The sequence below is a fragment of the Chenopodium album genome, chromosome 8 (assembly GCF_948465745.1).
Source record: "Chenopodium album chromosome 8, dcCheAlbu1.1, whole genome shotgun sequence".
Lineage (NCBI taxonomy): Eukaryota > Viridiplantae > Streptophyta > Magnoliopsida > Caryophyllales > Amaranthaceae > Chenopodium > Chenopodium album.
Genome location: NC_137841.1, coordinates 21,937,265 through 21,964,070, shown reverse-complemented (window position 1 = coordinate 21,964,070; position 26,806 = coordinate 21,937,265). Strand labels below are relative to the sequence as shown.

General features: G+C 35.9%; 1 protein-coding gene across 2 annotated transcripts; it reads right to left on the bottom strand.

Annotated features, from left to right (window-relative positions):
• Positions 1 to 600: 600 nt before the first annotated feature.
• Positions 601 to 26,806, bottom strand: LOC145641756 (dihydrolipoyllysine-residue acetyltransferase component 1 of pyruvate dehydrogenase complex, mitochondrial-like). 2 transcript variants are annotated; one of them, XM_081692698.1, is made up of 24 exons: positions 26,645 to 26,806; positions 26,272 to 26,396; positions 24,864 to 24,914; positions 24,062 to 24,116; positions 23,917 to 23,950; positions 21,693 to 21,742; positions 21,528 to 21,572; positions 20,779 to 20,852; positions 12,399 to 12,468; positions 9,787 to 9,975; positions 9,598 to 9,642; positions 9,446 to 9,519; positions 5,156 to 5,225; positions 4,548 to 4,922; positions 3,991 to 4,051; positions 3,845 to 3,889; positions 3,678 to 3,761; positions 3,441 to 3,517; positions 3,300 to 3,362; positions 1,979 to 2,049; positions 1,817 to 1,877; positions 1,620 to 1,680; positions 1,455 to 1,535; positions 601 to 923 (listed from the first exon to the last, which is right to left on the bottom strand). In XM_081692698.1, exons 2-24 carry the CDS (start codon positions 26,361 to 26,363, stop codon positions 865 to 867), a joined length of 1,887 nt encoding a protein of 628 aa, XP_081548824.1. In that variant the 5' UTR covers positions 26,364 to 26,396; positions 26,645 to 26,806; the 3' UTR covers positions 601 to 864. The 2 variants fall into 2 exon arrangements, with proteins under 2 accessions (XP_081548824.1, XP_081548822.1); XM_081692696.1 differs by having other exon boundaries at positions 26,272 to 26,366.

Sequence of the window (26,806 nt, the reverse complement as noted above, 5' to 3'; positions counted from 1 at the left end):
TAATTGATTGACGAAATTGATACGAACACTTGAATAATTTCTTCACAATTCGTTCCCTTAATCAAATTGGTTGTGCTCTTCGCCAACGAATTTTGGGGGAAAAGATGAATTCATGGGGCAACAGAATGGAAATTTCTTTCCTTAATTGGGAAATTAATGGTGTATTACCCATTAATCGAGACATTAATTGTTGCCGCCCACACAAAACTTTGCCGCCCACCTTCATGAGTTAGGCGCCCAGCATGAAATCTTTACCGCCCAACTTTCCCTCTTCTTTTTTTTGTTTCCATAAATACATTGCTGAGTTGGCGTGTTTTGATTGGTGGTGTACAAAAAGAATCTTGTACACTTATTGTACCCCTAGCCTTTTACACTTATGAGAGCCTTTCATAAATTTTCCATTCCAAGCATAAAACAAGCAAAATTAAATTGCCAAGAGTAGACGGGTGACCAGCAGACTTTCGAAGTGGAATGCAACAATAGATACAAGCCAAAGGACTACGACCCTTGAGAATATGGTGCATTGAACTAACTATATTCTTGATTTACAAACTAGTAAAGTATGCACTGATGCACATGAAAAGATCACACAATTACATATTTCGCCTTTGAAAAAGATGCTAATTTATTTAATTAATGATGTATCGAAACAAAATGTTCCAAGCTCTTGTGCACATTTGTTCCCTGATAAATTTAATACAACCTCAATGAAGGATTTCCATGACCAAAAAAAAAAAATAATAATTCAACCAAAATTGTGAATTGGACCTTCCTGTCAATTAGATATTGTTGATGAAATTAACAATAATCACATCTTCTGTGTTATTTGTATGTGGGAGAATTTGGTATTAGAGGTATCTCTTATTACAAAAGCAACCTTCTCATATCACCAAAGTTCGCTTGTAAAGCTGTGAGGAATTCCCCTGAAAGGAATACAAGCAAAAGGTGAAAAAATTAGTGAAGCGCAACATATACAAGAGCACATAGGGCTTGTTTGGCATCAATTTTTATTTAAAAAAAAAAAAAAACCAAAAACAGGAAACATAAAAGGTGCTTCCACTTTTTTTGTCAGTTTTCAAAATTATTACTCGTACTGTTTTAATAAGTTTGACTAATTTTTTATTCATTATATGACATATTACTACCTCCGGTCCAAATTACTCGCAACTTTGGAATATTTTATATCTCACAAATAATACCCCAAAGTTGCAAGTAATTCGGACCGGAGGTAGTATATGATTTTGAAAAACAAAACCAAAAAAAAAAAAACCATAGTGATGCCAAAAGAATTTTTAAGTGCGCTATACAATCACAATCATAGCTAAAACCTTCACTATTTTTATTTTTTATACATTCACCAAATGAAAGATTATAGCATGTACATGGTCCCATATACCAAGAATATTAAGGATAAAAAATAAGCATATGAGACTGGAAATTGTGAATTCCCTCACCTCCAACTTTTCCATCAAAAACACGATGATCAGCAGATAGTGTCAAGTTCATTTTTGTAACAACAGCAGGTTCTTCAATTCCTGAATATGAGTAAAATTATGATGAAATTTGCAGCAGAAGAAACAATTGATCAAAAGTGATTAAACATAAAAGCGATAACACACCATTACTTCCAACCACAGGTTCAACAACCTTGTTCCCTCGCCCAACTGCAAGAATCCCAGCCTACAAAAACGAGACAAAACAAGGTAAACCAAAGTTAACTACTAGTAAGAAACAGTGACTATTTATGTGCCTCATGTAATCATTCAACAGTAAAAGCATACTAGATCAATTTTTATTCAAACTGTTTTCCACTTACCTGCGGAGGGTTAATAATTGCGCAGAAGTTGTCCACTGGGAACATTCCTAGATTTGAGATGCTGCAATAGCATTACAAGAAACGTTGGAGTGATTTCAGTTCTGAAAATTCAACTTTAAGTATGTTGAATTAAGAGACTATAAACTTGTGTGAAACACAAACCTGAATGTTCCACCTTGAAACTCATTGGGTTTCAACTTTCCGGCCCTAGCCTTTTCAGCCAATTCTTTAACCTACCATCAGCATTTGTTTTAGGATACTCACGTATTAGTTTGGTAAAAGATCATATTTATTCAAAACTAATAACAAAAAGTATATGCATATTATGCACATTGGATTTCCTTTAGTAGTAAAAGGTTTGTAGATACCATTTGGGTTAGTCAGCCCAAAATTATATTGGATTTCCTTTTATATTTACCATTTGGCTTAGTTATCGATAATTCAAATATACCCATTGACAATTTATGCATATTGGATTTTCTATTGTAGCCATTTGGGTTAGTCATCCCATAACTAAATATTTACCCATTGACATAACATGGATATCAGATATTTGGATTTCTGTCTTTCAGTACATGTAATCTAATATTAATAAATTAACAAGCTAAACAAAGAGCATCAGCCGCACTGGTGGAGCCAGCATGGGACAAGGGGGGACACCTGTCCCCCCACTTTCCCAAAAAAATGTCAGGTTAAATACATAATTGTGTGCAATGTTGTATTAGCCAAATGAGATAGTGTAGTGGTTAGAAGAGTGGGCTTATTTACTAGAGGTACAAGTTCGAACCTTGTTGTGATGTTTTGCAATCTTTTAATTTTTTTTTTTTTAAAAAAAAAGTGTAGTATTCCTTCCAATTTTCTTCTTTGCTGTGAATTTGTGATGTTTTGCAATCTTTTTAAAAAAAAAAAAAAAATTATTAAGTGTAGTTTTCCTTCCATTATTTATTAACAGTTGCTACATATACTTATTTAAATTATAGCATGTCATTTTCCCACGTTTTATTACAAAAAAAAAAAAAAAAAAAAAAAAAAAAAAAAAAAAAAAAAAAAATTAATTAATATAACTGTAATTTTTCATGAACAAAACCTTGGCTGTAATAGGATATTATTATTATTTATGCTTTTTTTTTTTTTTGAAAGAAAGAGATATTATTATTTACGCTTTTTGAAAGAAAGAGATATTATTATTTATGCTAATTGCATTTAATTTGTTAGATTATCCAGTGTTTGAAATTTTCGAAAATTCCCAACCCATAAACAAAGATTTCATGAGCAAATTTTGGTATATGATGTTAGATTTTTTACCCAGTTTTTTGTATTTTGGATTTTTTGATTTGTAAAACTTTAGCTATTGAACTTTCAGTGTTTTCAAGTATTGATTTTTTCCCCGAACATTTTCGTAAAACAATATGTAATATTCATTTGTCCCCCCGATTTAAAATTCCTGGCTCCGCCACTGCATCAGCCTTTGCTGATACCTTACCTCTGACGATATCGCAGATATGGTCTTCTGGTCAGCATTCCTTATAATAGGAGTCATCAGTCCCTGCAATCAAGGAAAATCATGTTTAGGAAAGATGGTGCATAGAGCTTTAAAGAAAAAAATTGAACCAACAAAAGAAACCTTCTCAGTAGCCACTGCAATTGATATATCAACAGAATCATTGATGATAGTTTCACCCTTCTCAGCATCCCAAAAGCCTACAAGAAGACTAAATCAGAATCACACAAAACCACCAAATGTACAGCATTGACAACTTCAAGCAGTTTTTCTATACCAAATCAGAACAAGTTCAACACTGCATTAGAAAAATGGTTATATATACTGATCAATTATACAATAACTTTAAAAAATACTTACCATTCGCATCTGGCACATTGCGCAAAGCAATAGCAACAGCTTTGATGACAATGTCATTTACTGATACCTTGACATTATGCTTTTCTGAATACACAAAAAAGGCGTTGGTAAGCTACAAAATTAAATGTAATGATGCAACAAAAGTACCAAATAAGGAGGCCCAATACCTATAAGTTCCATCCTGAATGACATCAGAGGATCTAGTATAACATCTGCCAAGACAATAATAATCATCACATTAAATAATAAATAAAAAGAGGTCGTGGAAAAAAAGGGGCATGACAATAAGAGAGAAAATTTGAAAATTTCAAACCTGTAGATAGGTAAAGATGTGGTGTACTTTGTTTTGATTCCAACAAACGTTTTGCAATAACCTGTAAATGATAGATACCAAGAAGGCAAGATGTACTCAGAATATATGAAAAATCTCCTACTGCAAAGAGAGTAAAATTTGGAAACAAGCATGACATAAATATTGATAACAAAATGATATGACTTGGACATTAAGATGATGAACTTTTCCTCCTCTATCAAACTAGTAGATACTAAAACCTGAACCATAACATGTAATATTGATATAGACATGAAATGCATCAGATATGCAGAGCAAATATCAAATAAAATAGTACACATATCTACATGGTACAGAAAATAGAAAAATAAACTGCCAACAAATCAACAATCTCACATTAGACATATCAGGTTGTACACTTCACAAACCTAGTAGTTCAACCATTTAGTATGCCTTTGCTGAGGCCAGAAGTAGCATAATCTAAGGCTGTCAAGAGAATATGATGGAAAATTTAAACTTTCTCCATATGAAAACATTAAAATTTAGACAGTTGTCCATAAATTGGATAGGGTAACCACCTTCCGAATTTGGCTATTTGAAAAATCTTCATACAAAGCGGACTCCGGTGCACTAGAAGGTTTACTTTGCAGAATTGACGGTGATGGGGATTGCTCCTTTGGTGCAGCAGTAGTAGATGACCCCTTCCCTGACTGTAGTGCAGCCAAAACATCTCCCTTTAACAAGGTACCACGAGGCCCTGATGGATTAAGCAATGACACATCAAGACCAAACTCTGAAATCAGCAGCTTTGCAGACGGACTAATTCTGTTAATGATGCTTTTCTGCTCTTTAAGTTCATTTTTCTGTGGTAGAGCTACTGACTTCTCTTCTTTTGCTACAGGGCGAGAGCTGTATGATGCCTTTACGGTTTCAATATCCTCTGAGGCCTCCACCTAGCAATGGAAAAAGTCCCAAGTTGATAAATAATACTAAGCAATGTATATATAAAACAAGAGCAAAGGTAACAATCAAGGTGGGGCTAGTAAAATAACTTTGAATCTAAACCTCTAGCTCCACTTCCTACCCACCCCCAAGAGAGAGCCCCACGAGAGAGAGAGAGAGAGAGAGAGAGAGAGAGAGAGGGGGGGGGGGGGGGGGGGGAGAGGTATGCACTTGAATAACATACAGTTACTGCAATTGGTTGACCCACAATGACATCTTTTGAACAATCAGGTGCCAAAATTACTGCAAGATACCTGCATCAATTCAGGAACCACATAAGTCACAAAAATGTACTGCAACTTCTAGGCATTTCAGCACCCTTCAGGAAATTATAAATAAAAAAGCAAGTGAATAGCACATATTAAGTCTGGCATTAGGCTATTTGTTTAAGTTAAGGCTCCAGTTAGTCACAAGATCCCAGGTTGATCATAACTTTGCTTCAACAGGACATTTAATACGGTGACAAATAAGAGTAAACAATAATTGGTTACACAACATCCAAACAGGCCTTCCTTTAGATTAATGGTCTCAGAAACAATAATAACACAGGTGCAAGTTTATACCATGGTGATAGAAGGGGCAAGCTGAGACAAGCCACAAATAGAGTATTTCAAGTATTGGCGTATTGCAGTGACCATAAATGTGAATCCAATTTAACACAGGAAATAACTCTCAGCAACAAACAGCCTCTTCAGTTCATGGCTTGTAGCAAATGCGTATTAAGGGTTGAGATTCTCAGTAAAGATGTCACGTAAAATTGGGATAAAGGTTTGTGCTAACATGTTACAAGAAAGACCACTGGCCACCTTCTATAAAGATCCTTTTGGCTGCTCGAAAAGAAGTAATCCTGTCTTACATGACATTTACAAGCCCAAAAACAGATACATAGAAAGGCATTAAGGCTCTTGTATAGAGGGGAGATATGAAATGATATGGAGCTAATTCCCAGCGGGCTTGCAAGAAGCAATTCAAATAAAATTCCTTTAAAAAAAGGATTTTTGGACTCCTCTCCCCCTCCCCCCCCCCCCCCCCCACCCATCACACACACACACAAAGGAAAAATAAAAACCAAATTGTCTCTTAACATATTTTGTCCATGAATCCGTTAGTGGGCCCACCATTTAACATTTTATTCTTATTCCAGTTTCATTTTTACATATATATATAGGGGAGGGATCCAATGAGAATAGGTCCATATGTGAGAGAACCCAAACTTATATGAGAAATGAACTAAAATTTAGAACATGTGAGTAAAAATTTAAAACATACGAGTAAAAATTTAGAACATGTGACTCAAATTAATTAGAACATCTGATTTAAGAATTAGAGAAATGAACTAAAATTTTGAACATGTGAGTAAAAATTTAAAACATACGAGAAAATTTAGAACATCTGTGCGAGTAATAATTTAGAGCATTTGATTTAAGAATTAGAACATATGTAAAAACTTAAAAAATCTATTTTATGAAATTTGGAACATACTTATGAGTAAAATTTAGGGCATTTCATTTAAGATTTAGGACATGTGAATAAAAATTTAGAACACTTGATATAAAATATAGAAAATGTGAGTAAAAATTAGAACATTTGCTTTAAATTCTAGAACATATGATTAAAAATCTTAGAATACATGTTTTACAATTTAGAACATTTAAGTTAAAATTTTAGAACAAGTTATTTAAAATATTTATAACATTTAACTTAACTAATTTATTGTTTAGAACATGTTAGTACTAATTTAGAGCATCTTACTTAATTAGAACACTTGAGTAAATAATTAGAACATTAGATTTAAAATTTAGAACACACAGAGTGTTCTCACATAAGAAATGATTCTCACATATATATATATATATACCTCATTCACCTCAATTCATATACTAAAATCAGTTTCGCTCCTATTTTTGTTAGCTTTTTCCAGCAATAACAATGCAGTTTCAAACCATGGAGTGATTATTTTTTTCTTTATTTATTTAACAATAAATAAGCAAACATGCAAATTAGCACACTAAAATTGATTGAGGACGTTATTTTGCTGAAGAATTCAAACACCAAGCATGCTTTTTATTAATTTATTAACCACCAAATTTTCAAAAACAAAATTAGGCTTCATGTTCAATAGAAAATAGGGAATTTCTTGATGTTAAGCAATTTGATCCAATCAAGCATATTTATACACTAATTCAATTGTCAATGAGCTATTGCCCCTTAACCTATGTTACTCGGACTCTTCATTTCACCTCATGTACCGGTGTCGGACTCTCGACACTCGGACATGGGTATGACACCCGGACACTTCACTTTTAGTTCAAAATCATGGAATTTTTTCACAAAATAGCCGAGTCGGACGCTTGGACACGTACCCATGTTGGACATGGGTACCCGAGTCCAAGTAACATAGCCCTTAACTACTTAAACAAACCTCATTTAATCTCTATTTGAATGCCTCTATTTTAATTTAAGCAAAAAAAATTAAAAAAATAAAAAACCAAAATTTGAAATACCTCAATAAAAATCTTCTTTCTCTCTTGATTATTATTACCAGATAATTAAAAAAAAAAAAAAAAGGCATAAAATTGTGCTGGTATTTGGTTTTAATAATGTTAAGTTTTGACAAGGTGTTGAAGAAGAATAGGTAAAATTTGTTGAAGAGTTAAAGAGGGAAAGAAATGGAAAGAGGAGGATTGAATAAATGATGGCGAAATGTAGAATCAAAAGGAATATGGAGGATAAGGGAAGTACGAGGGATATGGTTCTAACCATAACCATATATTTCTCTTGTGAAATGAAGCATGACAAATCAAAACTAAGAGAAAGACATTGAAAAACAAGATGTTTTATATTAAAATGGAGTAAAATTTAGAGGTTAAAGTAAATGTACGAATGGAGGTGAAGGTTGAGGAGAGTCAGAGAATCGTGAAGATGAAAGAGGATATAGAAGGGGATGAGCCCCACTAACGGATTCATGGATGGAATCATTAAGTGGTGGCAAAATCAAACTTTATTTTTTGAGGTAAAATAACACTTTTATCTGTTTGGATGATAAAAGACAATTTAGTTTTTTTCCTAGATGTTACCAAAAAAAAATCATTTGAAAATTTTGGGAAAAAAAAAAGGAAAAGAAAGGCTAAAGTAGCACACAATACATTACAATGATACACATTAGACACAAAGATTCAGTAGCATGCAAGTTCAAAAGCAAGGAACAAAAATTTAAGACACAAGTTGCATAATGAGTATAAATTTTCTCATCGTCTTAAACTTGTACTGACAACAAATAAACTAGACGCTACTACTTCTGATAACAAAATTTTGTTGTTCTCAAATCGCTTGCCAAATGAAAACTCACAACAAACACAAACTAGCCCCACACTGTATACATGAAAAGAGTTAAATTAGTCACTAGATAAAACATAAACTTCATGGAAGATCAAATATTGATTGTTGTATAAGGTTGTTTTTGTCCTTTGCATTGAGCTGGTTGCCTGCAATATTTTAGTACTCCCACTGATTGTTTTCTAATTGCAATGTTCTATATTCACGCTTGCCATTGTATTACTTCGACCATTGATAACTTTAATTACTAACAAGTACCTAATAAAACTATAGAAGTATTGTACAATAATGAATTGTTCAAGATCCTACATGACTATCTATAGTTCTTTACTCAAGTATAAATCATCATAGATAAACAAAACATGTTGTGTAATAAATGTAAAAGTTGGAACATTGTAATTAAGATAAACAGAGGAAGTATTTTGTACTTCACACATTCCCACATAAACACACGAGTCTAGAAATTTTGTAATTTTTCAATCCGTAGCCTAGGTGTTGATTCACGAGATAAATTCCTTAGCAAGAGGGTAATGTATATACACATTTCAAAAGGAAAAGGAAAGGAAGATGCCTAGGGATAATGTAGCTGAAACTGTAAGCTATAAATTGCCATTTCTAGTTTGCTTAGTAATATGTACACGGTGTTCTATGTCATATGAAATCTAAGTATTTCACTGAGAAGCTCCCCTTTCTTTCAAAGTAAATTAGAGAGCACCATCAAGTTCTTGGTTGATGCCTTTACACATTAACCCCAATTCTTCATCCTCAATTTGGGGGCATTGCTTTACAATAATGGTGGTGAAACATTTTTCTTTTGCAATTCGAACATCAAGTATACATAGAAACACAATGCTTTAGCCATATGTCTAGTAAATAAAACCTTAACTGTTTCCTTTCTCGCATGCATCTAATACAAATAAATTCTAATATCAAGCTTCCAGTTTCATTTTGGTATACAAGCCATGTTCTATCAACAACATTTTATCCAATACAATTGACTAAATCACAGAGTGCAATGTCACTAACATGACATAATTACTATTAATGGATTAATATAACCACTGGAACATAACATATTAGCCAAAATATGGGTGCACAAAGTGGATAGCTTTTTTCAGAGTTTAAATTAAATAATTACCCCTCTTCAAGACTTTCATACTCAAGAGTAGCTTTGTCTGTTTCTATTTCACATAGAATATCACCGACTTCTATCTGCAAATTCATTTCAACTAATTAAAGAGATAAGTCAATAGCAACGTTGGCTAAAAACTATGGTCTACAAAAACTAACCTTGTCCCCTTCTTTCTTAATCCATTTTGCAATGTTTCCTTGGTTCTAACACAGAAATATAACAAATACCAAACAACCAAAAGTCAGAAATAGATACAAGATAGGCAAGAAAGCTAGCACTGAATAAAATTTATTTTAAAAAAGACAGACATGAAGGTAGTAGCCCTAATCTGTATCATAAATTCTTACCATTGTTGGCGATAGTGCTGGCATATCAAGAACAGCGTGAGCAGGGAGCTCTGAGGTGTCAATCTTAACAGCACTGGTTTCCAACTCTTTATCTTGAGATGCAACATCTTGTGGAGCTGCATTTGCCTCTTTAACTTCTGACCCACCACTAATAGCAGGAACTTTTGTTATATTATCAGGGTCCTCGACCTTCAAAGAGTAGAATGTGCCTTTTATAAATGTTACGATGATCAAATATGCATGCAGAATATGTAAGTTCAACCTTCAGGTGTTATAGACGTGTCTCACAACTCTTTCAGTATTTCACTATTTTGTAATTCCTACTACTGTTATTCTTTGAGAAGTTGAATCTCTCTTTTATAGATTACTGATTGATGTATGATATGATTATTACAAATCTGCATTACCAATGGAATCTAAGCGATCTCTAGTTTGAACAAAAATTGCATTCGATCGACGATAACACAAGTACAGGGAATTATTGAGTCGTGTAAACTTTTTTATGAATAATTCATGATCATTCATCCTGTAGTTGACATGACCTTGATCACACATAAAATACAATTACTATTACTCTTACTGTAATCCAATCTGATGTCTTAACATATTTTATAAACTTGCTAGCAACATTTACATAATGCTTTGTTACAGATAAACAAAAGTTTTTCAACGGGAAAATGGACTTATTGAATCAATAAGCCTTTGACTACACAGGCAAAGGTGCGTACATCTGTCCAATGAAAGAAAAAAAGATGTACATCAAGAGGTTTCAAGACACCTCCAAGCCCTACCTCAACAAAAATAATTCTCGGTAATTGCTGGCCCAGCTGTTAATTTTTATGTTTGTTGTATGCTAGCCAGGATAAGGGCAGACCAAATAACCCCAAAGAAAAGAACCTAATGCAGGATATATCCCCAAGAACAGCACCACAATGCATGTATTCCTTTCAACTGAATTACAAACAATAACCCCATAACGACACATCTCCAAAAGCCCCATTTCCTGGCTTCTTTTTGCAGCTATAATCTTATATCTAATTGGAAGGTGTTAGAGAACATTAGAGAGATACTAAAAAATCTCTTAAACACCTAATAGGTTTTCTCGCAAGTAACGGAAAACCCTAGTACCCTACTATACAAAAATGAATGCGTATGTCTCTAAATACATAAAATCACACAACACAGTTTAGGATGATAACCTAAGAAGGCCCCATAACCTACAAGTTGTTCAAGGCATTCAAGTTTACGCAAGGTGGGAGAGCCGGAAAATAACATCGGATATTATATGACATTAGTTTATAGCATGTCAAAGCAAAAATGGCCCAAGATTGTCTAAACTACTAATTTATTGAGAAATTATAATTGTTGAAACTTTTAATTTGTGGTGTCATGAAACTTCAAGGGCATGGCTCCATACACTTGACTACCCCAACCTGCCCAAGCCTCTTTAGTAGGATTGGGTAACGTTGATTTTTGATGACTTGGTGTTACAACAATGCAAACTAAAGATTATGCTCTCTTTATAGAATTACCTTCCATATCAAAATGAAAGTAGAATACAGAGGTGTAAGTTCTTTTTAGAAATTTATAAAAAAGAAATTGCAAGAAATTACACTGGAAGGATCCACAAAAAATACAAAATTTCGCACAAGCTGCACAACTGAGAATCCCAGAATTCTAAATCAGCAATGTTCAAACTCTCATATTATTGAGCACCTCTGACATACTTGCACTTATTATTTTTTAGTGTACTACAAAATTTTACTTGAATGGGTAAAGTAAAACGTTTTGGGCCAGAATACACACATATAGTTTGAAGCTTCCTATTGAACTGCTTTTTTACTATATTGTGGTTCTCTACATTTAAACAAAAAAACTATAACCAAAATTAGCAAGATAAGGAAACATGGAGACCAATTCAATTTAGTTTATATCACATACTTGTTTACTAAAATCATATCAAGTACATCATGAAATGGATTATTACACTTAATTATACATATACACAGTCCATAATATTGTGTTTAACACGTAAGAAAACTCTTATTCACAATTTAGCCTTCGTAAGAAAGTAGGTGTGGCAGGCATTGCAGATAAACTAAGAGAAAATCTCTTGCGTTGGTTTGGGCATGTAAGACGGAGACCCGAGGGTGCACCGGTTTGAAGAGTGGAAGAGTGGAGGACTTAAACAAGGGAAAGGGAGACCGAAAATGACTTGATTGGAAGGAGTTAGGAAGGATATGAGGTATATGGATTTGCATGAGGATGAAGCATTGGACCGTAAGAGATGGAGGAGGAAGATTTATGTCGATACACGGAATAATCAAATTTGGTTCATCTTAGCCGACCCCACTTCTGGGATCAAGGCTTTGATTGATTGATTGATTGACAGCCCATAATATTGTGTTTGACACGTAAGAAAACTCTTATTCACAATTTAGCCTTCGCAAAAGAAATATCATGAAAAATAATTGAAGAGTTAAGCAGCATGCTCTCAAGTGTTATCATTTAATCACAGATGAGTTCAGGATATCTTAATTACATAATGCAATGTCAAAACCATTTCTACTAGCTTCAACAGAACAAGAAATTCGTAAATAATAGTAGTTTACCGTTATTGCAATTGCTTGTCCTACAGGTATATCATTTGAACCTTCAGATACCAGAATCTTTGCTAGATACCTACAAAAGGTTTTAGCTTAGACATCAATCACAAAAGTTTACAATATGAGTCTAGAAACAAATACAAACTTACATGAAAATGCCTCAATTATAATGAGACAACTGCACAATACATAGTTTACAGCAACAACAAATAGCCATATTTAAGGGCACTAAAGGTCTAGTTCCAATATTTTGAGTACAAACTATGTGCAAATGCATCAGCAAGTTATCTTTAAAGTCATAAGATAGCCATGATAGTTCATATCACAGATATATTTCTTTAACTACAAAGCAAGGCTAAAGCGACAAAAACATAACTTAAATTTCATTATTAGTATGCAATAAGATTGGTTCTACTTCTTATAGTGTGTTTAGTACAGAAAGGTGCTTCTATTAATTACTTGTTGCTTTATTGTCCATCCTTATTATTGCAAAAGCACAACAATAATCATGATGTTATTGCTTTAGAAATTTGGCTTATTGGAAAAGAAAATGCTTAGTTTTGAAGAGGTAAAAGTTGATTTTGTACTCTAAGTTTCGTTATCATGGTGCTTCACCAAGATGATCAGATCTAACTAGAAATTGTTCTATGAGTTTATGACAAATGCCTTTCAAAATATAGGTTTTGCAAGGAGCCAACTAAGCATCCTTCTCCAAGCTTAGGGTAAATATCTATAAATTAAGGGGCCTTCTCATTAAGGAAATTCCAGCTCAACTTCAGCTCTAAACCACACGCACTCTTATAGAGGTTTTTAGCTATTCATATGCTAGGATTTAGTATGAAAACAGAGAGAATATCAAGCAAGAGAGAAGAGAATTAAGCAGCCAAGATATTTGTATTGCGATCACTGTAATCACAATACAATAGCCTTCATTCGAGAGGAAGGAACTCTCCCAACAAGCAACCTCAATAATTTTCTGTATATCCTTCCCTCCCCCTATTAGCAATATTTATAATCAAAATTAGCCTAACAAACTCAATTATTACCGCTAATGCAAGGAATCAAAATAACAAACTATTTCTTGAATTACTATCATGCCCTTGATCCCAAAACTGAAATCATAACTAACTGTTGTCCAGCTCAGCCTCCAGCATTTGCTAGAATATTCTTGAACCTTTTCCTAGCATATGTGAAACGGACCTCAGGACGGGGTTGATCTCTTGCAATACCCCCCAACCAAAGTTTCACCTTGTCCTCAAGGTGGAAACAAGGAAACCTCGAGTTGACTTCATCAAAGAACTCCCATGTGGCCTCAAAATTTTGTAACCCCTTCCACTGTATCAAGACTTCCATGGCAGACTGAGAGTTCCGCACCACCAGCACAGCCTCAGGTTCTACCTCCAAAGTCAAATCAGCAGACAAGTGCACAGGGAGTTGGGTTGGGGTATGAGTGGCTCCAATAGCCTTCTTCAACTGTGAAATATGGAAAACAGGGTGGATTTTGGCATAAGGAGGAAGCTGCAACTTATAAGCCACCTGACCTATGCGTTGAATGACAGGGTAAGGCCCATAAAATCAAGGAGAGAGTTTGTCATTGGACCTCCGCACCAAAGACTTCTGCCTGTAAGGCTGTAATTTCAGGTAAACCAAGTCACTAACCTGAAAAGTACCCTCACGCCTTCCCTGATTCTCATAGTGCCTCATATACACTTGTGCTTGAACCAAGTGATACTTCAAGTCATCCAACATGGCATCCCTCTCACTCAATTGTTCTTCCACAGAAGAAACAGTAGTATTGCCAGCAGAGAAGCGAACCAGATTTGGTGGATCACGACCACAGAGAGCCTTGAAAGGGGTGCAATTGGTGGCGGAGTGAAAGGAAGTATTATACCAATACTCAGCCCAAGGAAGCCAACGAGACCAACTATGAGGCTTCCCATTCACAAAGCACCTCAAGTAAGCCTCTACACCTTTATTTACCACCTCGGTCTGACAATCCGTTTGAGGATGGTAGGCCGTACTACGCATGAGCTGAGTTCCTTGGAGGCGAAATAACTCTTTCCAGAAAATGCTAAGGAATACTTTGTCCCTATCCGAGACAATAGAGCAAGGTATGCCATGGAGCTTGACCACCTCTGTGACAAAAGTGTGGGCCACACTCTGAGCGGAATAGGGGTGTTTAAGGGGAATGAAATGCCTGTACTTAGTCAAACTGTCCACAACCACAAGTATGGTATCCCACCTCGAAGATTTGGGTAACCCTTCTACGAAATCCATAGATATGTCCTCCCACACCCTTTCCGGAATGGGTAAGGAGAAAGAGTCGAAGTTTTATTTTGCTGACAAACATGGCAGTGCTGCACATATTGCTGAACATCCTTCCTCATACCAAACCAGAACCATTCCCCTACTAAACGTTGGTATGTTTTGAAATCACCCGCATGCCCTCCAACCACCGAATCATGATACTCCTTGAGCAATTTGCGCGTGAGTTCACTGAGCTTGGGAATCACTATCCTCCCCTTGTATTTCAGCACCCCATTATCCAAACAGAACCACTTAGGAACCGATTCTCCTTCCTGAAATTGTGATATCAGCCGGAGGACAGCATCTTTCATAATGAAAGATTGGACATAATCCCAACGAATGCCGCAAGAAGTGACCAAAGTACAACACTCCATATCAGGAGAAAATTGATGAGATAAGGCGTCAGCAACTTTATTCATGGGTCCAGGCTTATAATGAATGTCAAACGTATAGCCAAGTAGCTTGCTAACCCACTTTTGATATGCTTGCCCAATTTCTCGCTGTTCAAGGAGGTACTTGAGGCTCTTTTGGTACGTCCTCACAATGAAGTGACGGCCAAGTAAGTATTGCCCCCATTTCTCAATGGCGAAGACAACAGCCATCAATTCCTTCTCATAGATTGGCTTGTCCCGATTCCTTACTCCTAAAATCTTGCTATAATAAGCAATGGGGTGTTCAGCATGAAGTAACACTGCCCCTAGACCATGCCCCGAGGAAATCAGTCTCCACAATGAACGGAAGAGAGAAATTAGGTGCTGCAAAGATTGAAGCATTGACCATGGCACTTTTAAGAGAGTTAAAAGCTTGTGTAGCAGCCTCAGTCCAACCAAACTTATCCTTACACAACGAAGTGGTTGAGCAATGAGAGCATATCCTGGAATGAATTTTCGGTAGTAGCCTGTGAGGCCAAGGAAGCCCCGCAGCTCTCTCAAGATCGAGGGAGGAGGCCAATCAACCATAGCTTGCACCTTCGCAGCATCAACTTCCACCCCTGCTGCAGAGATCACATGACCAAGGTATGCTACTCGGGACTTTCCTATTTCACATTTTTTGGAATTGGCATACAAAGCATGTTCTGCCAGAACCTCCAGCACTTGTTTCAAATGAATTAAATGAGTGGCTTCATAGGGACTATAGACGAGAATGTCATCGAAGAAGACAAGAACGAACTTGCGAAGGTGATACCCAGATTTCAAATCGAATTTGGAGAAGATAGCTGCCCCTCCCAACTCATCCAATAACTCATCAATTATTTGAATTGGAAACTTGTCCGGAATAGTTTTCTTGTTAAGAGCCCTGTAATCGACACAGAAACGCCAAGATCCATCTTTCTTTTTGACCAACAATACCGGCCTTGAGTACGCACTTGAAGAGGGTTGAATAATTCCTGCAGCCAACATGTCAACTACCAATTTCTCCATCTCATCCTTCTGAGATAGAGGGTACCTGTAAGGCCTAACGTTAATTGGGTTAGAGCCGCTACGAAGCACAATAGAGTGTTCAATTTGGCGTTGCGGGGGCAACCCTGGTGGCATATTGAAAACTTGTTGGAAATCGTGCAATAAGGGCTGGTACACTGCTGGAACAGGTGGTGCTTCTTTCTCCTCCACACTGCTAATATGATTGAGTTCGAGCAAATAGCCTTTTCCCTCTTTCTGAAGAGTTTTGAGCATTGCCTTCAATGAAATGCCAGTCCGACCCAACTGAGGATCACCCCGTAGTGTAACAGTCTCGCCATTCAATTGAAACTTAAGTGTCTGGGTCTTCCAATTGGTGGTTGTGTTCCCGAGCTTTTCCAGCCATTGAATCCCTAAAATGACATCCGAATTACCTAAGGGTAGAAGGAGAAAGTCTTCCACAATTGTGACCCCTTAAAGGTCCAATAAAACGCCCTTACATTCCATTTCCCCTTGCACTGCTTCCCTTGTTCCAAGCGTCACACCGAAGCTCTTAGTGGTCGATGGCTGGGCTTGTAAGTGTTGGCACCCGCCAAGGACAAGAAATTATGCGTGGCCCCTGGGTCAATCATGACCACCACAGGCTGCCGTTGATAGCACGAGCCAGCCTCATAGTTTTAGGCCCGGTTAAACCCATCACCGAGCTCAGGGAGACTCCGGCCTGGTGGTGTAAGGCTGATTGCGGCAATGGTGTGGGTTGCGGCAATGGAGTGGGGACAGGAGGCTGCTCGGGGGTGTCAGGTAGAGATTCGACCATGGAGAACTCACCTGAATCGTCCCAGTCATCGTCATCCACCGTGAGAAGCGCGTTGAGTCCCCGCCGCTGGCATCGGTGATTGATGGTCCATTTTTCATCGCAGCGGAAACATAACCCGAGTTCCCGTTTCTGCTACAGTTCTTTTTCCGACAACCGGCGTAGTTCGGCAGCTGGTTTGGTGGTAGATCTGGTGGTAAAAGGGTGGGTTAGGGTGTTTTGGGTGAGGTGTGTGTTTGGGTTTTTGTTTTGGTTCGTGTTTGGGTTAGGACGAAGGTTTGGGTAAGGTGTTCTCCAGGTTGGTAGGCTAGAAGAGTTGGATCAGGGCTTTGGGCTCAAATTTAATTTTTCCTCGACCCGCATCGAAAGATCCATAGCTAGATCCAAGGTGGGTGGGCTAAGGATCCGAACTTCAACCCGAATATCCTCCTTGAGTCCATTTATATATTGCCCTTTGGCAATCTCTTCAGGTACTCCGTCAATAGGAGCTAAGAGCTCAATAAAACGGCGCCGGTAGTCCGCCACCGAGCCAGATTGCTCGTGGGCCAACCACTGCTCTTGCAGGAACCTCGTCGCGGTGGTTCTGAAACGGCGCAAAGTTGCTTCTTCAAGGCTTCCCAAGTCTGCAAAGGTTGACGACGGTGCTCCCACTGGTACCAAAGCAGGGCGTCGCCATCAAGCGCCACCACCGTGGCCTCCAGTTGATCTCTCCTCCGACAGACGGTAGAAATGGAAAAATCGCTCCGCTCGGAGGATCCATCCATCTGGATTTGTACCGTCGAATATAGGTAAGTCGAGCTTTCGCAATTTCCAATTCGATTGTCCACCTAGGAATCCACCATCTCCATAATCTAGGTGGTGTTGCGAGGAAAAGGGGTTATCCCACTGATATCCTTCAGCTTCCCGTGGTTGCGGGCCGCCGGACATAATAGACCGCACCTTGGAACGGAGCTTCTCCTGACCTTCAGCCAACTGGTTGGTGACATCCGTTTTAAATGTCGCCATAGCCGTGGAGATCTCTCGGGCAACACGAGCAGAAAGCCAGAAATCTCCTGCTCTAGTAAGTCCAGTCTCTGACCATGATTCAGCCGCGCCATTGTCTTCTCCGACAAGAATCGACACTGCTCTGATACCAAATTTGAGCAAGAGAGGAGAATTTAGCAGCCAAGATAGTTAAATTGCAATCAGTGTAATCACAATACAATAGCCTTCATTCGAGAGGAAGGAACTCTCCCAACAAGCAACCTCAATAATTTTCTGTATATCTTTCCCCTATGTTCACCGGACTCGGCTAAAATGCCGGAGTGTCAGTGTCGACACGACGCGGATTCGGACACGAAATTCGTATCGGATTCGGCAGTGTGCACTCGGACACTTCAGAGAGAGGGGAAGGGCAGAAATAAAGCTGAATTTTAAAAATAAAAAATAAAATAAAAAAAAGCCTTATTTTTCAAGCAAAGGAGAAATATAGCTATGGATAAGTAAGAAATTTGAGGGAGCGGGAGGTTAAAGAAGAAAGACAGTACAAAAAGTCCGAAAGTAAAAAAGTCAGTGCTTTACAGCTGTATTCCCCCCTTTTATTGGTTTTTTATTTATTTTTAAAATCCCTTTTTACTGTTGTGACAATTGTGTGTTTGTGTCCATAACTTTTTTACCCCTTCATTTAATTTCATGCGGTGAGTTATTGAGTTACTTAGTACTTCATCTTTATCTTTTTTTTTTTTTTTAAAAAATAAAAAATAAATAAATAAAAAAAAAAGCCCAAATAATAAGTGTTGTCATAGTTTTAGCATTATATGGTATAAATTTTTTGAATATTAAATGAAATATTTAAATATTTTGTAATGTATAATTTTTTGCAAAAAATGAAAATGTCGTGTCCCCGCACCCGTGTCAAAATATAGGACAGAGTCCCCGTGTCCTAAAATTTTGGAAATTGGCGAATCGGACACTCGGACACGTGTCTGTGTCCGACACACGTACCCGAGTCCATGTAACATAGTCCTTCCCTCCCCCTATTAGCAATACTTATAATCAAAATTAGCCTAACAAACTCAATTATTACAGCTAATGCAAGGAATCAAAATAACAAACTATTTCTTGAATTACTATCATGCCCTTGATCCCAAAACTGAAATCATAACTAACTGTTGTCCAGCTCAGCCTCCAGCATTTGCTAGAATATTCTTGAACCTTTTCCTAGCATATGTGAAACGGACCTCAGGACGGGGTTGATCTCTTGCATCATAAGTTCAAAAGTAGTAGTTCGGATGATAAAGGCACTGGGGAAAGATTGAAATCAAATAAATAATGAAGAATTGTGTAGCGTTTGATGAGCTTGATATTTTCCACAGAGTATTCATGTGAAACTGTATAGGCATAGTGTAAACTTTGCTCATATAAACTAAATTTTTCACTTCCATAAACCAGTGGAAATGCAGATGAACACGAACATGAAAATTACAATCAACATCAACTAAAGAGAACTAATTGTAGTAAAAGTATAAAACTGATATAATAAGCCTGACCATGTTTACCTACATGACGAAAGCACATGATTACCCAGAACAATGCTTACATAAATTTGATTATTCCCTAGTAATTACGTAATAGTCAATTAAAAAAAAAAATCTTTTAAATAATACAAAAGTTGTTTGGATCCCATCTGTGGATCCAATGTATCACACATGATTAATGAAGAAAGGTCAAGCAGCTTGAAAAAAATAATTGATTCTTTAGGATCCATCCATCCTACTTTCAAACAAAAGGAACATAACAATTGATCTAGGCCTTGGGATTTTCATGAGGGTCAAATTGATAAGAAAAGGATACATAAAATAAAAACCCCGAGGAGGTGACACAGATTTACAAAAGAAGGGCCATGAACAAAAAAACCTATTCCCTTGAGTTATCAAAAAGTAGTTCATCTACAAAATCAAGAAGAGTCAAGTGGCACTCAACCATTTTCACAGTTCAGCAAACAAACCCATTCATCCATAAGTAAGGAATAAAATTGCAAGACTGCACACCTCCTAAAGAAAAAATTCGTTACTTAAGAGCATCATCAGTGATTTTTTTTTTTTTTTAAATAATCTGTGGGTCTTAATATATATTTACATCGTCTCAATGACTTTCAATCTTATATAATTAATATACTCCAAACTTTGCGCTAGATATATGAATGGAGCTAGTTCTTAGGTCCATATTGCTTTGTGCTTAAATCTTAATCCAAGACACTATCCAAAAGGTATGATCCTCTTCAATTGACCACAATATGTATCAAACATAGAAAACCCTAAATTTTATCCTTCTAAGCGAAGAATTATGACTCAAAGTTCAGATCTTCAAAGTGCTCAATCTCCATTAAAATTAACGTTGAAGTAATTTCCAACCAGTATGAATAAGTGATTGCAAGGAGATAACACCAAAGTTGAGAACCTCAAAGTGCTCTATCCCTATAAATTTACCGTTGTAATAATATTCAACCAATATGAATGAGGGACTGCTTACAGTCTAACTCCAAAGCCTACCACAAGTTAACAATGGGTTTTGGAATGGCTGAAGTGTAGTGGTTGTTAAGGTAAATTTGTTTGACAAAAAAAGAACAATTTAACTAATACTACAATAAGAACAAGATATATTTTGAAATAAGTTGCCCCTAGCATTAGCCACACCTATGAAAATATTGGTTATTGAAACTACAAAGCCCCAATATGCAAGAGATACTACCTATATAGGCCCGTAGTTAGACCCATGCTTAATGATCCATAAAGAGTGTAAAACTCATAAAATGAAACAAGATGTCATTAGTTACAAATTTATAATTGGTGATAAAATTTGCTCAAAATAGAAGTTACTAATAATTTACCCTTCTTCAAGGCTTTCAAACTCCACGGTAGCTTTATCAGTCTCTATCTCACATAGAACATCACCCACAGCAATCTGAGAGATGAAATTAATAGTAAGCGAATTAATCCGTGAAACATTAACATTAACACTTTGTTTGGATAGAAGGAAATTGAATAAATAAAATAAAATAAAATAAAAAAGGAAGGGAAGAGAAAGGAAGGGGGACAAACTCTCTTTTTTGGGTAAAGGATTGGGGAAAGGAAGGGGAAGGAGAGGGAGGGATCCTTTTTCCATCTCTCTTTAATAAGCATAATCCCTCCAAAATTGGAGAGATCGGGAGGGAAAATGGAGATCATCTCCCCCCTCCCTTTCTTTTCACTTTGCTGCCTCTTTCCCTTCCCTTCCTTCCTTATTTGCTATCCAAACAAAGCGTAAAGGAAAATGTAATTCAGAGTGAATATAAAGTTCAAATATTACAAATACATAGTTCACATTTCACTATATTAGGGTACATTTTCAAATATTACAAACATATAGTTCTTATTTACTTCGGCGGTGAAGATACATTTCTGAATAAAGCAATTATGGACAGATAAATTTGTAATTTTTGAACTGTATGATCAGAATTTTTGAGCCATATGTTCATCCATATCCAAGATACACACTATAATTCCCATTCCAAGGTGTATAAAATTGCAGATCCCCCCCCCCCCCAAAAAAAAAAAAAAAAAAAAAAAAAAAAAAAAAAAAAACTTACTTGCTACTTACCTTATCTCCTTCTTTTTTCTTCCATTTTGTAATGTTTCCTTGATTCTGCAACAAACCACTACTTGATAATAATTCCTCTAAACGAAAAGAGAAAAGAAAAAAAAAACAAAAAAAAACTAGGGAATAAGCACAATTTTGCCTAAGATGATTAAGACAAATACATACCATAGTTGGGGACAAAGCAGGCATTTCGAGGACTATGTGTGAAGGTATATCTGCAATACAAGTAAATGCAGTGGCTACATTAGAAGCAATAATAATGGTACAGAATTAAAAATGTCATTTGTTAGTTTAATTTCCCTAGTGATCAACATTGTGATGATGTAATGCTCAAAACATCACAACGTTTAGCATATAGTTTAACACATACACTTTGAATGGTGTAATGTGTGCACAGAACATGCTCACTAATAGTCATTTGGTAGATTATAAAGATACTAAATTTAAGCTCTTGCGAAGAATGAGTTGGGTCAAACCGTCCAAACATCATTTTGCAAATTTATTTTTATTATTTCAAATACTAAGATGTAAGACGAATAAATAGGCTAATTTTGAAATTTCTTCAAATTTATTATAGATAAATGTTATCATAAAATTTAAGCTATTCTAAAAAGTACATAGATTTAATAAATTTTTAAAATAAGTATTGAAAGTGATAATAAGCAAACGTAGATAAGTAGCCTCAAGAATTTTATTGCGATTCAAACTCTAGTTTCTCTTATATGTTATGGAGTTTTTTTTTTTTTTTTTTTTCTTTTTACTGCGTACTCTTTTAAGTTCATGTTTAATTAATATTTAGAGACATAATGCACTTAGGTGGTGCTCATGCTCCCAAAATATTCCTATTTCACATGTATATAAATCAACTGTGTTAAAAATTATATTTTAAAGTGACAAAAATAAATAAAACGAAGCAGCAGCCATGAACCCACAAGTTCATTTACAAGAAAGAAGAGAATTTGTGGGAAAAATATTGGTCAGCATGGTAGTGAACAACATTGCTTGGAGAGATTACCCCTTTTGAGAGTATTGAGTTCTATAATAAAGCAGCCTATCACAAATAGAGTATTCATCAAGTCAATAATACAATGATAATAAGCATAAGGCCAAGCTATTTGTGAGAGTCTTAAGTAGGAGGTCAATCAATAAAGTGGCAAATTCAGGCAAAGAATATTAGCCAATGTCAAAAAGTAATTAACGTATATTCAAAAATGTTATCACACCTACGTATTCCCCAAATGGTGTGACAATTCATAATAAACTCTATCCCATTGTAACTTCAATTGGTTGTGCACTCCTTTTTTGTTGTTTTAGAAAAAGATACATACCATATTACACACTAATCATATTAGTCTCAATTCCATAGCCAATATTTTGAATTGGAATCCAATTGTGACTCACATATATAATGCGAGTTCATTGAACCTAGTGGAGGTGGAAAATAAGGAGATACCACGTGGCCCGCGTGTCATGACTCTAGGGCATGGAGAACTTTTTGAATGGTCAACTCTCAGGATTGACCATCCTCAAACTAGAGTAAAGCACTGAAGATGAATTGGAGGTTCAAGGCTTGGTAGTTAGAGCAAGGGTCATCAACTTGGAATTATAGAATGGCTCATGAAAAGGTGTAGGCAGAAGACTTGGAGTGCCAAGTGCCCGCTCTGATTTCACAGAGCACCCGCTTCAAGCTGCAGGGCAAATTTGGGACTTTGGCAGAAAGCATGGAGCGCCTACTCCCTTTCCTAGAGAGCCCACTCCAAACCCTCTGAAGCGCCAGGCATTTCAGAGCATCTGATTTTGGGACTTTAATCGGGAATGGGAGGTGAATCCAGAGAAATAGTGGGAGGTGTACATCAATATCTCACATAGTCCTTTCTCGGGAGTGGGAGGTGTAATCAATATCTCCCACGGTCCACTAGCACCAAATAAACATTCTCCCTGGGTAGTATTTTTATTCTGCTGTGATTAAACCATTTTCCTTGTCATTTATTGTCCTTAAAAAGAATCCTAATAATCTCTCTTGTTAGAACTTAGAACAAGAGGTTGTTGAGATGTCAACAAGAGAAGTAGATACAACGATAGTGAGTTTGTATGCATTTGGGTGGTGGATTGTGGAGGGTGAATTCTCGTGGAGGTGTGTAGAGGAGAATGGAAGATAGATAACAAAATTTCTGTCAACAAAATTAAGCTCGTTCAACTAAAATAAGTTCAGCAAATTGATTGTCATACATAAGAATTATAGATCACATTGATAATAATCATATCAAAATGTAAATCATATACTTAAACCTCATATTATATTACAATTCAAAATCCATATACACACACAACAGTAAATAGGTCAATTCCTAAATAATCCAAACAGAGAAAACAAGGAAGCTGAAGATACCTGCTGATGACATGTACCGAGCCCCAAACTGAAACTGCAAGGTATGACAAGAAAAAAAAAATCAAATCATTCCCCAAAATAAAAGGTTGGGAATTTAATAATGTAGAACGCAAGCAATCTTCAAATTTATTCTTAAAAAACTAACCTTGATCTTAGACAAGTCTCCTAAAAAACCAGTAACCACAGATACTGACGTACACCTGAACATTATGGAATTAAACTAGAAATAAAAAAAAGTATCGAGAGAAATAATAAAGCATCCAGAGAAGCTAGAAACTGTAAAAGAGGGGATTTTTCATTTCAGAATATTGAACAGACACAAAGAGCCACTCTATTTTTCTAGTAGGACATCAGGCACTAAGTCAAAAATCACTAGAACACAATCAAATCAATCATTGTTTGTACACTAAGTACATATTTGACTCTTACAGGATTAACAAGTTTTGGGTTTCAGATAACATTTCATAGTAGAAAGAAAATATATAAGGAAAATCTTCTCACAGTTCAAGACATGTCAATCAATACCACTAGGGAAAGCCTAGCATGGGCCTATATTTACTGCATTTTCCAATTAAAGAGTTCAGTGTGTCAAAATCGAGTTTTAAGAACATTAGGAAAAAAATCATCAGTGTATGAACCAAAATTATATACAAACTTCCGAAATTCCAAGAATGGTAAGGCAGATAGTAAATGACCTATAGGCTGGTTAATGGGTTAGTTGAGCATTGAATTGAGGCTTTTTATATGATAAATTAAGGATCATTTAGCACTAAACCAGAAAATAGTAATGTAAACAACTGCACTAAAATTATAGACAAGATGCACAAAGCCCTGTTAAATATAATGTGAAAGAAGACAGTATGAGACAATAAGATAAATAGACAATAGAAGTCTCAACAGAAGATAATTCAAGCAGTAAGCCAGTGACAAAGTGAACAAAAACAAACCTTAGCAAACCCCCATTTCCATCTGTGGATAAAGCTCGAGGAACATAGTATCTGTGTAGCCAAAATAAAAAAGGCATTATAAAAGAAGAGCCGTTTAAAAAATTAACACCAAAATTTCCTTGGAGTTGTCTTTATGAGGTGGAACAAGTTGTATTTCTTAAAAATAAAAAATAAAAAAAGGGTAATAATAAATGAACACGGAAAGACAGAAAGTGTACTTTATAAATACAATGAAATCCTAATTAAGGAGCCAATTTGAAAGCCAGGGTCATCGCAAGTCAGCTATGTTCTTTACCCCAATTATCCTTATCCCAGAGTATCATTTATTTCACAGCAGCACTAATGAGTTCCAAATCCATGTCTTAGCAATTTTTTCTCAAGTAGAAAAGCATTGGGCACCAAATATCAAAATAACTAAGAAGATGATGATTTCATTAAATAATTCTTACATTCACACAAAATTGTCTCACGAAATTAAGCTCACATCCCTATTTTAAGCTAAGCACACGTGAAAGCTAAGTCCTACTCATCCTGAAGAAAGCATAAAACTAAATCCAACAAACTCACAGCTAAACTAACTGAAATTAAAACCAGTCAACTTAGCACCAAAGCTAATATAGGCTGACACTCTGAATGTAAGATAATCAACCAGGCCAAAACAACAGCCAAATTAATAAGCACCGGTGACACCGCCAAAGCATAAGGGTGCCCAAACAGCAACTTAAAGATTCCAGATGATTCACATGTCCTTGCAGTTGCGAATGCACGGGGATTCACATGTTGTTTCCCTTTGTTCATTCCATTCCATTTACCTTGTGTAAACCAAATGGCCCCTCAATTTTTTTTTTTCAAACCATTCCCTCCTTTAAGAGCACCTCACTATAATGAGACGCACCTAAGGCGAAGGGAAATCCTTATCACCTTGTTGCACCTTTCGCCTTTTATACTATGTACCTAACATATCAATTCCAATCCCTAGCCCAAGACCCTAGTCACACCACCTACCACTATTTAACCATCTTCCCCTAACATATCAATTCAATACATCTCTTCTTTTCTCTTGCTTTGCTCGATACATTTTTACCATTAGGTGTTCATATCTACTACGGAGTAAAATTTATTAAAGCAACTGAAGTCTCATGCTCGAATCTCTTTTAACTCAATTCAAAAGCAAATTTACCTTATTAGAGCTACACATATTCTCATGAAAGAAGTTTTATTATTGTCATTTTACAAAAATAAAAGCATTATAATAATGCATATATGTGCACCATTTTAGAGTAAAAATTCAAAAAGGTGAAATTCAACTTTCAGAATTATGTAGGGCTTATGTATCATCTAAACAATTTACTAGATTGCATTACAATAAACCTGTTGAAATTTCAATCAAGAATAATTGACAGTATACCTTGATATGGATGGTATCGAAGACGAGAAAAGACGAACTCTGAGCAATGGAACGCGTGACAACAATGGTTGTCGAAGCCTTGAGAGCGCCATCGACTTAGTCAACCAATTCAATTAATCCCAATTTTTAAGAGATGAAAAATGCAATCAAGAAAATCAGCAGAAATTTTATAGAAACAAATAAAAAATTCAAATCACAGAATCAATATGCAATTACTATTATAATGTAAATGTGAATTACAGAAACTAAAAAAAATGCACAGTTTAATTGAAGAAAAATCCAGAAATAAAATAAATTAAGCAAAGATCTCAAAATTCATCTGAATTCAATAAAGTTGAGCGATGAAAAAAAGAAGAAGATTAAAATTATTCACCTAACGAATGACTGAATTCAATTTCTGGAGTAGTTTGAATATCTGCGAAATCCTTTTTTTTTTTTCCTGAAAAATGGTGATTGATCCTCAAGGGAAAGAGGAAGAATGAAAGACGAACTCTTTGACTTGCGATTGTGTTTTATTAAAAAAAAAAAAAAAGAG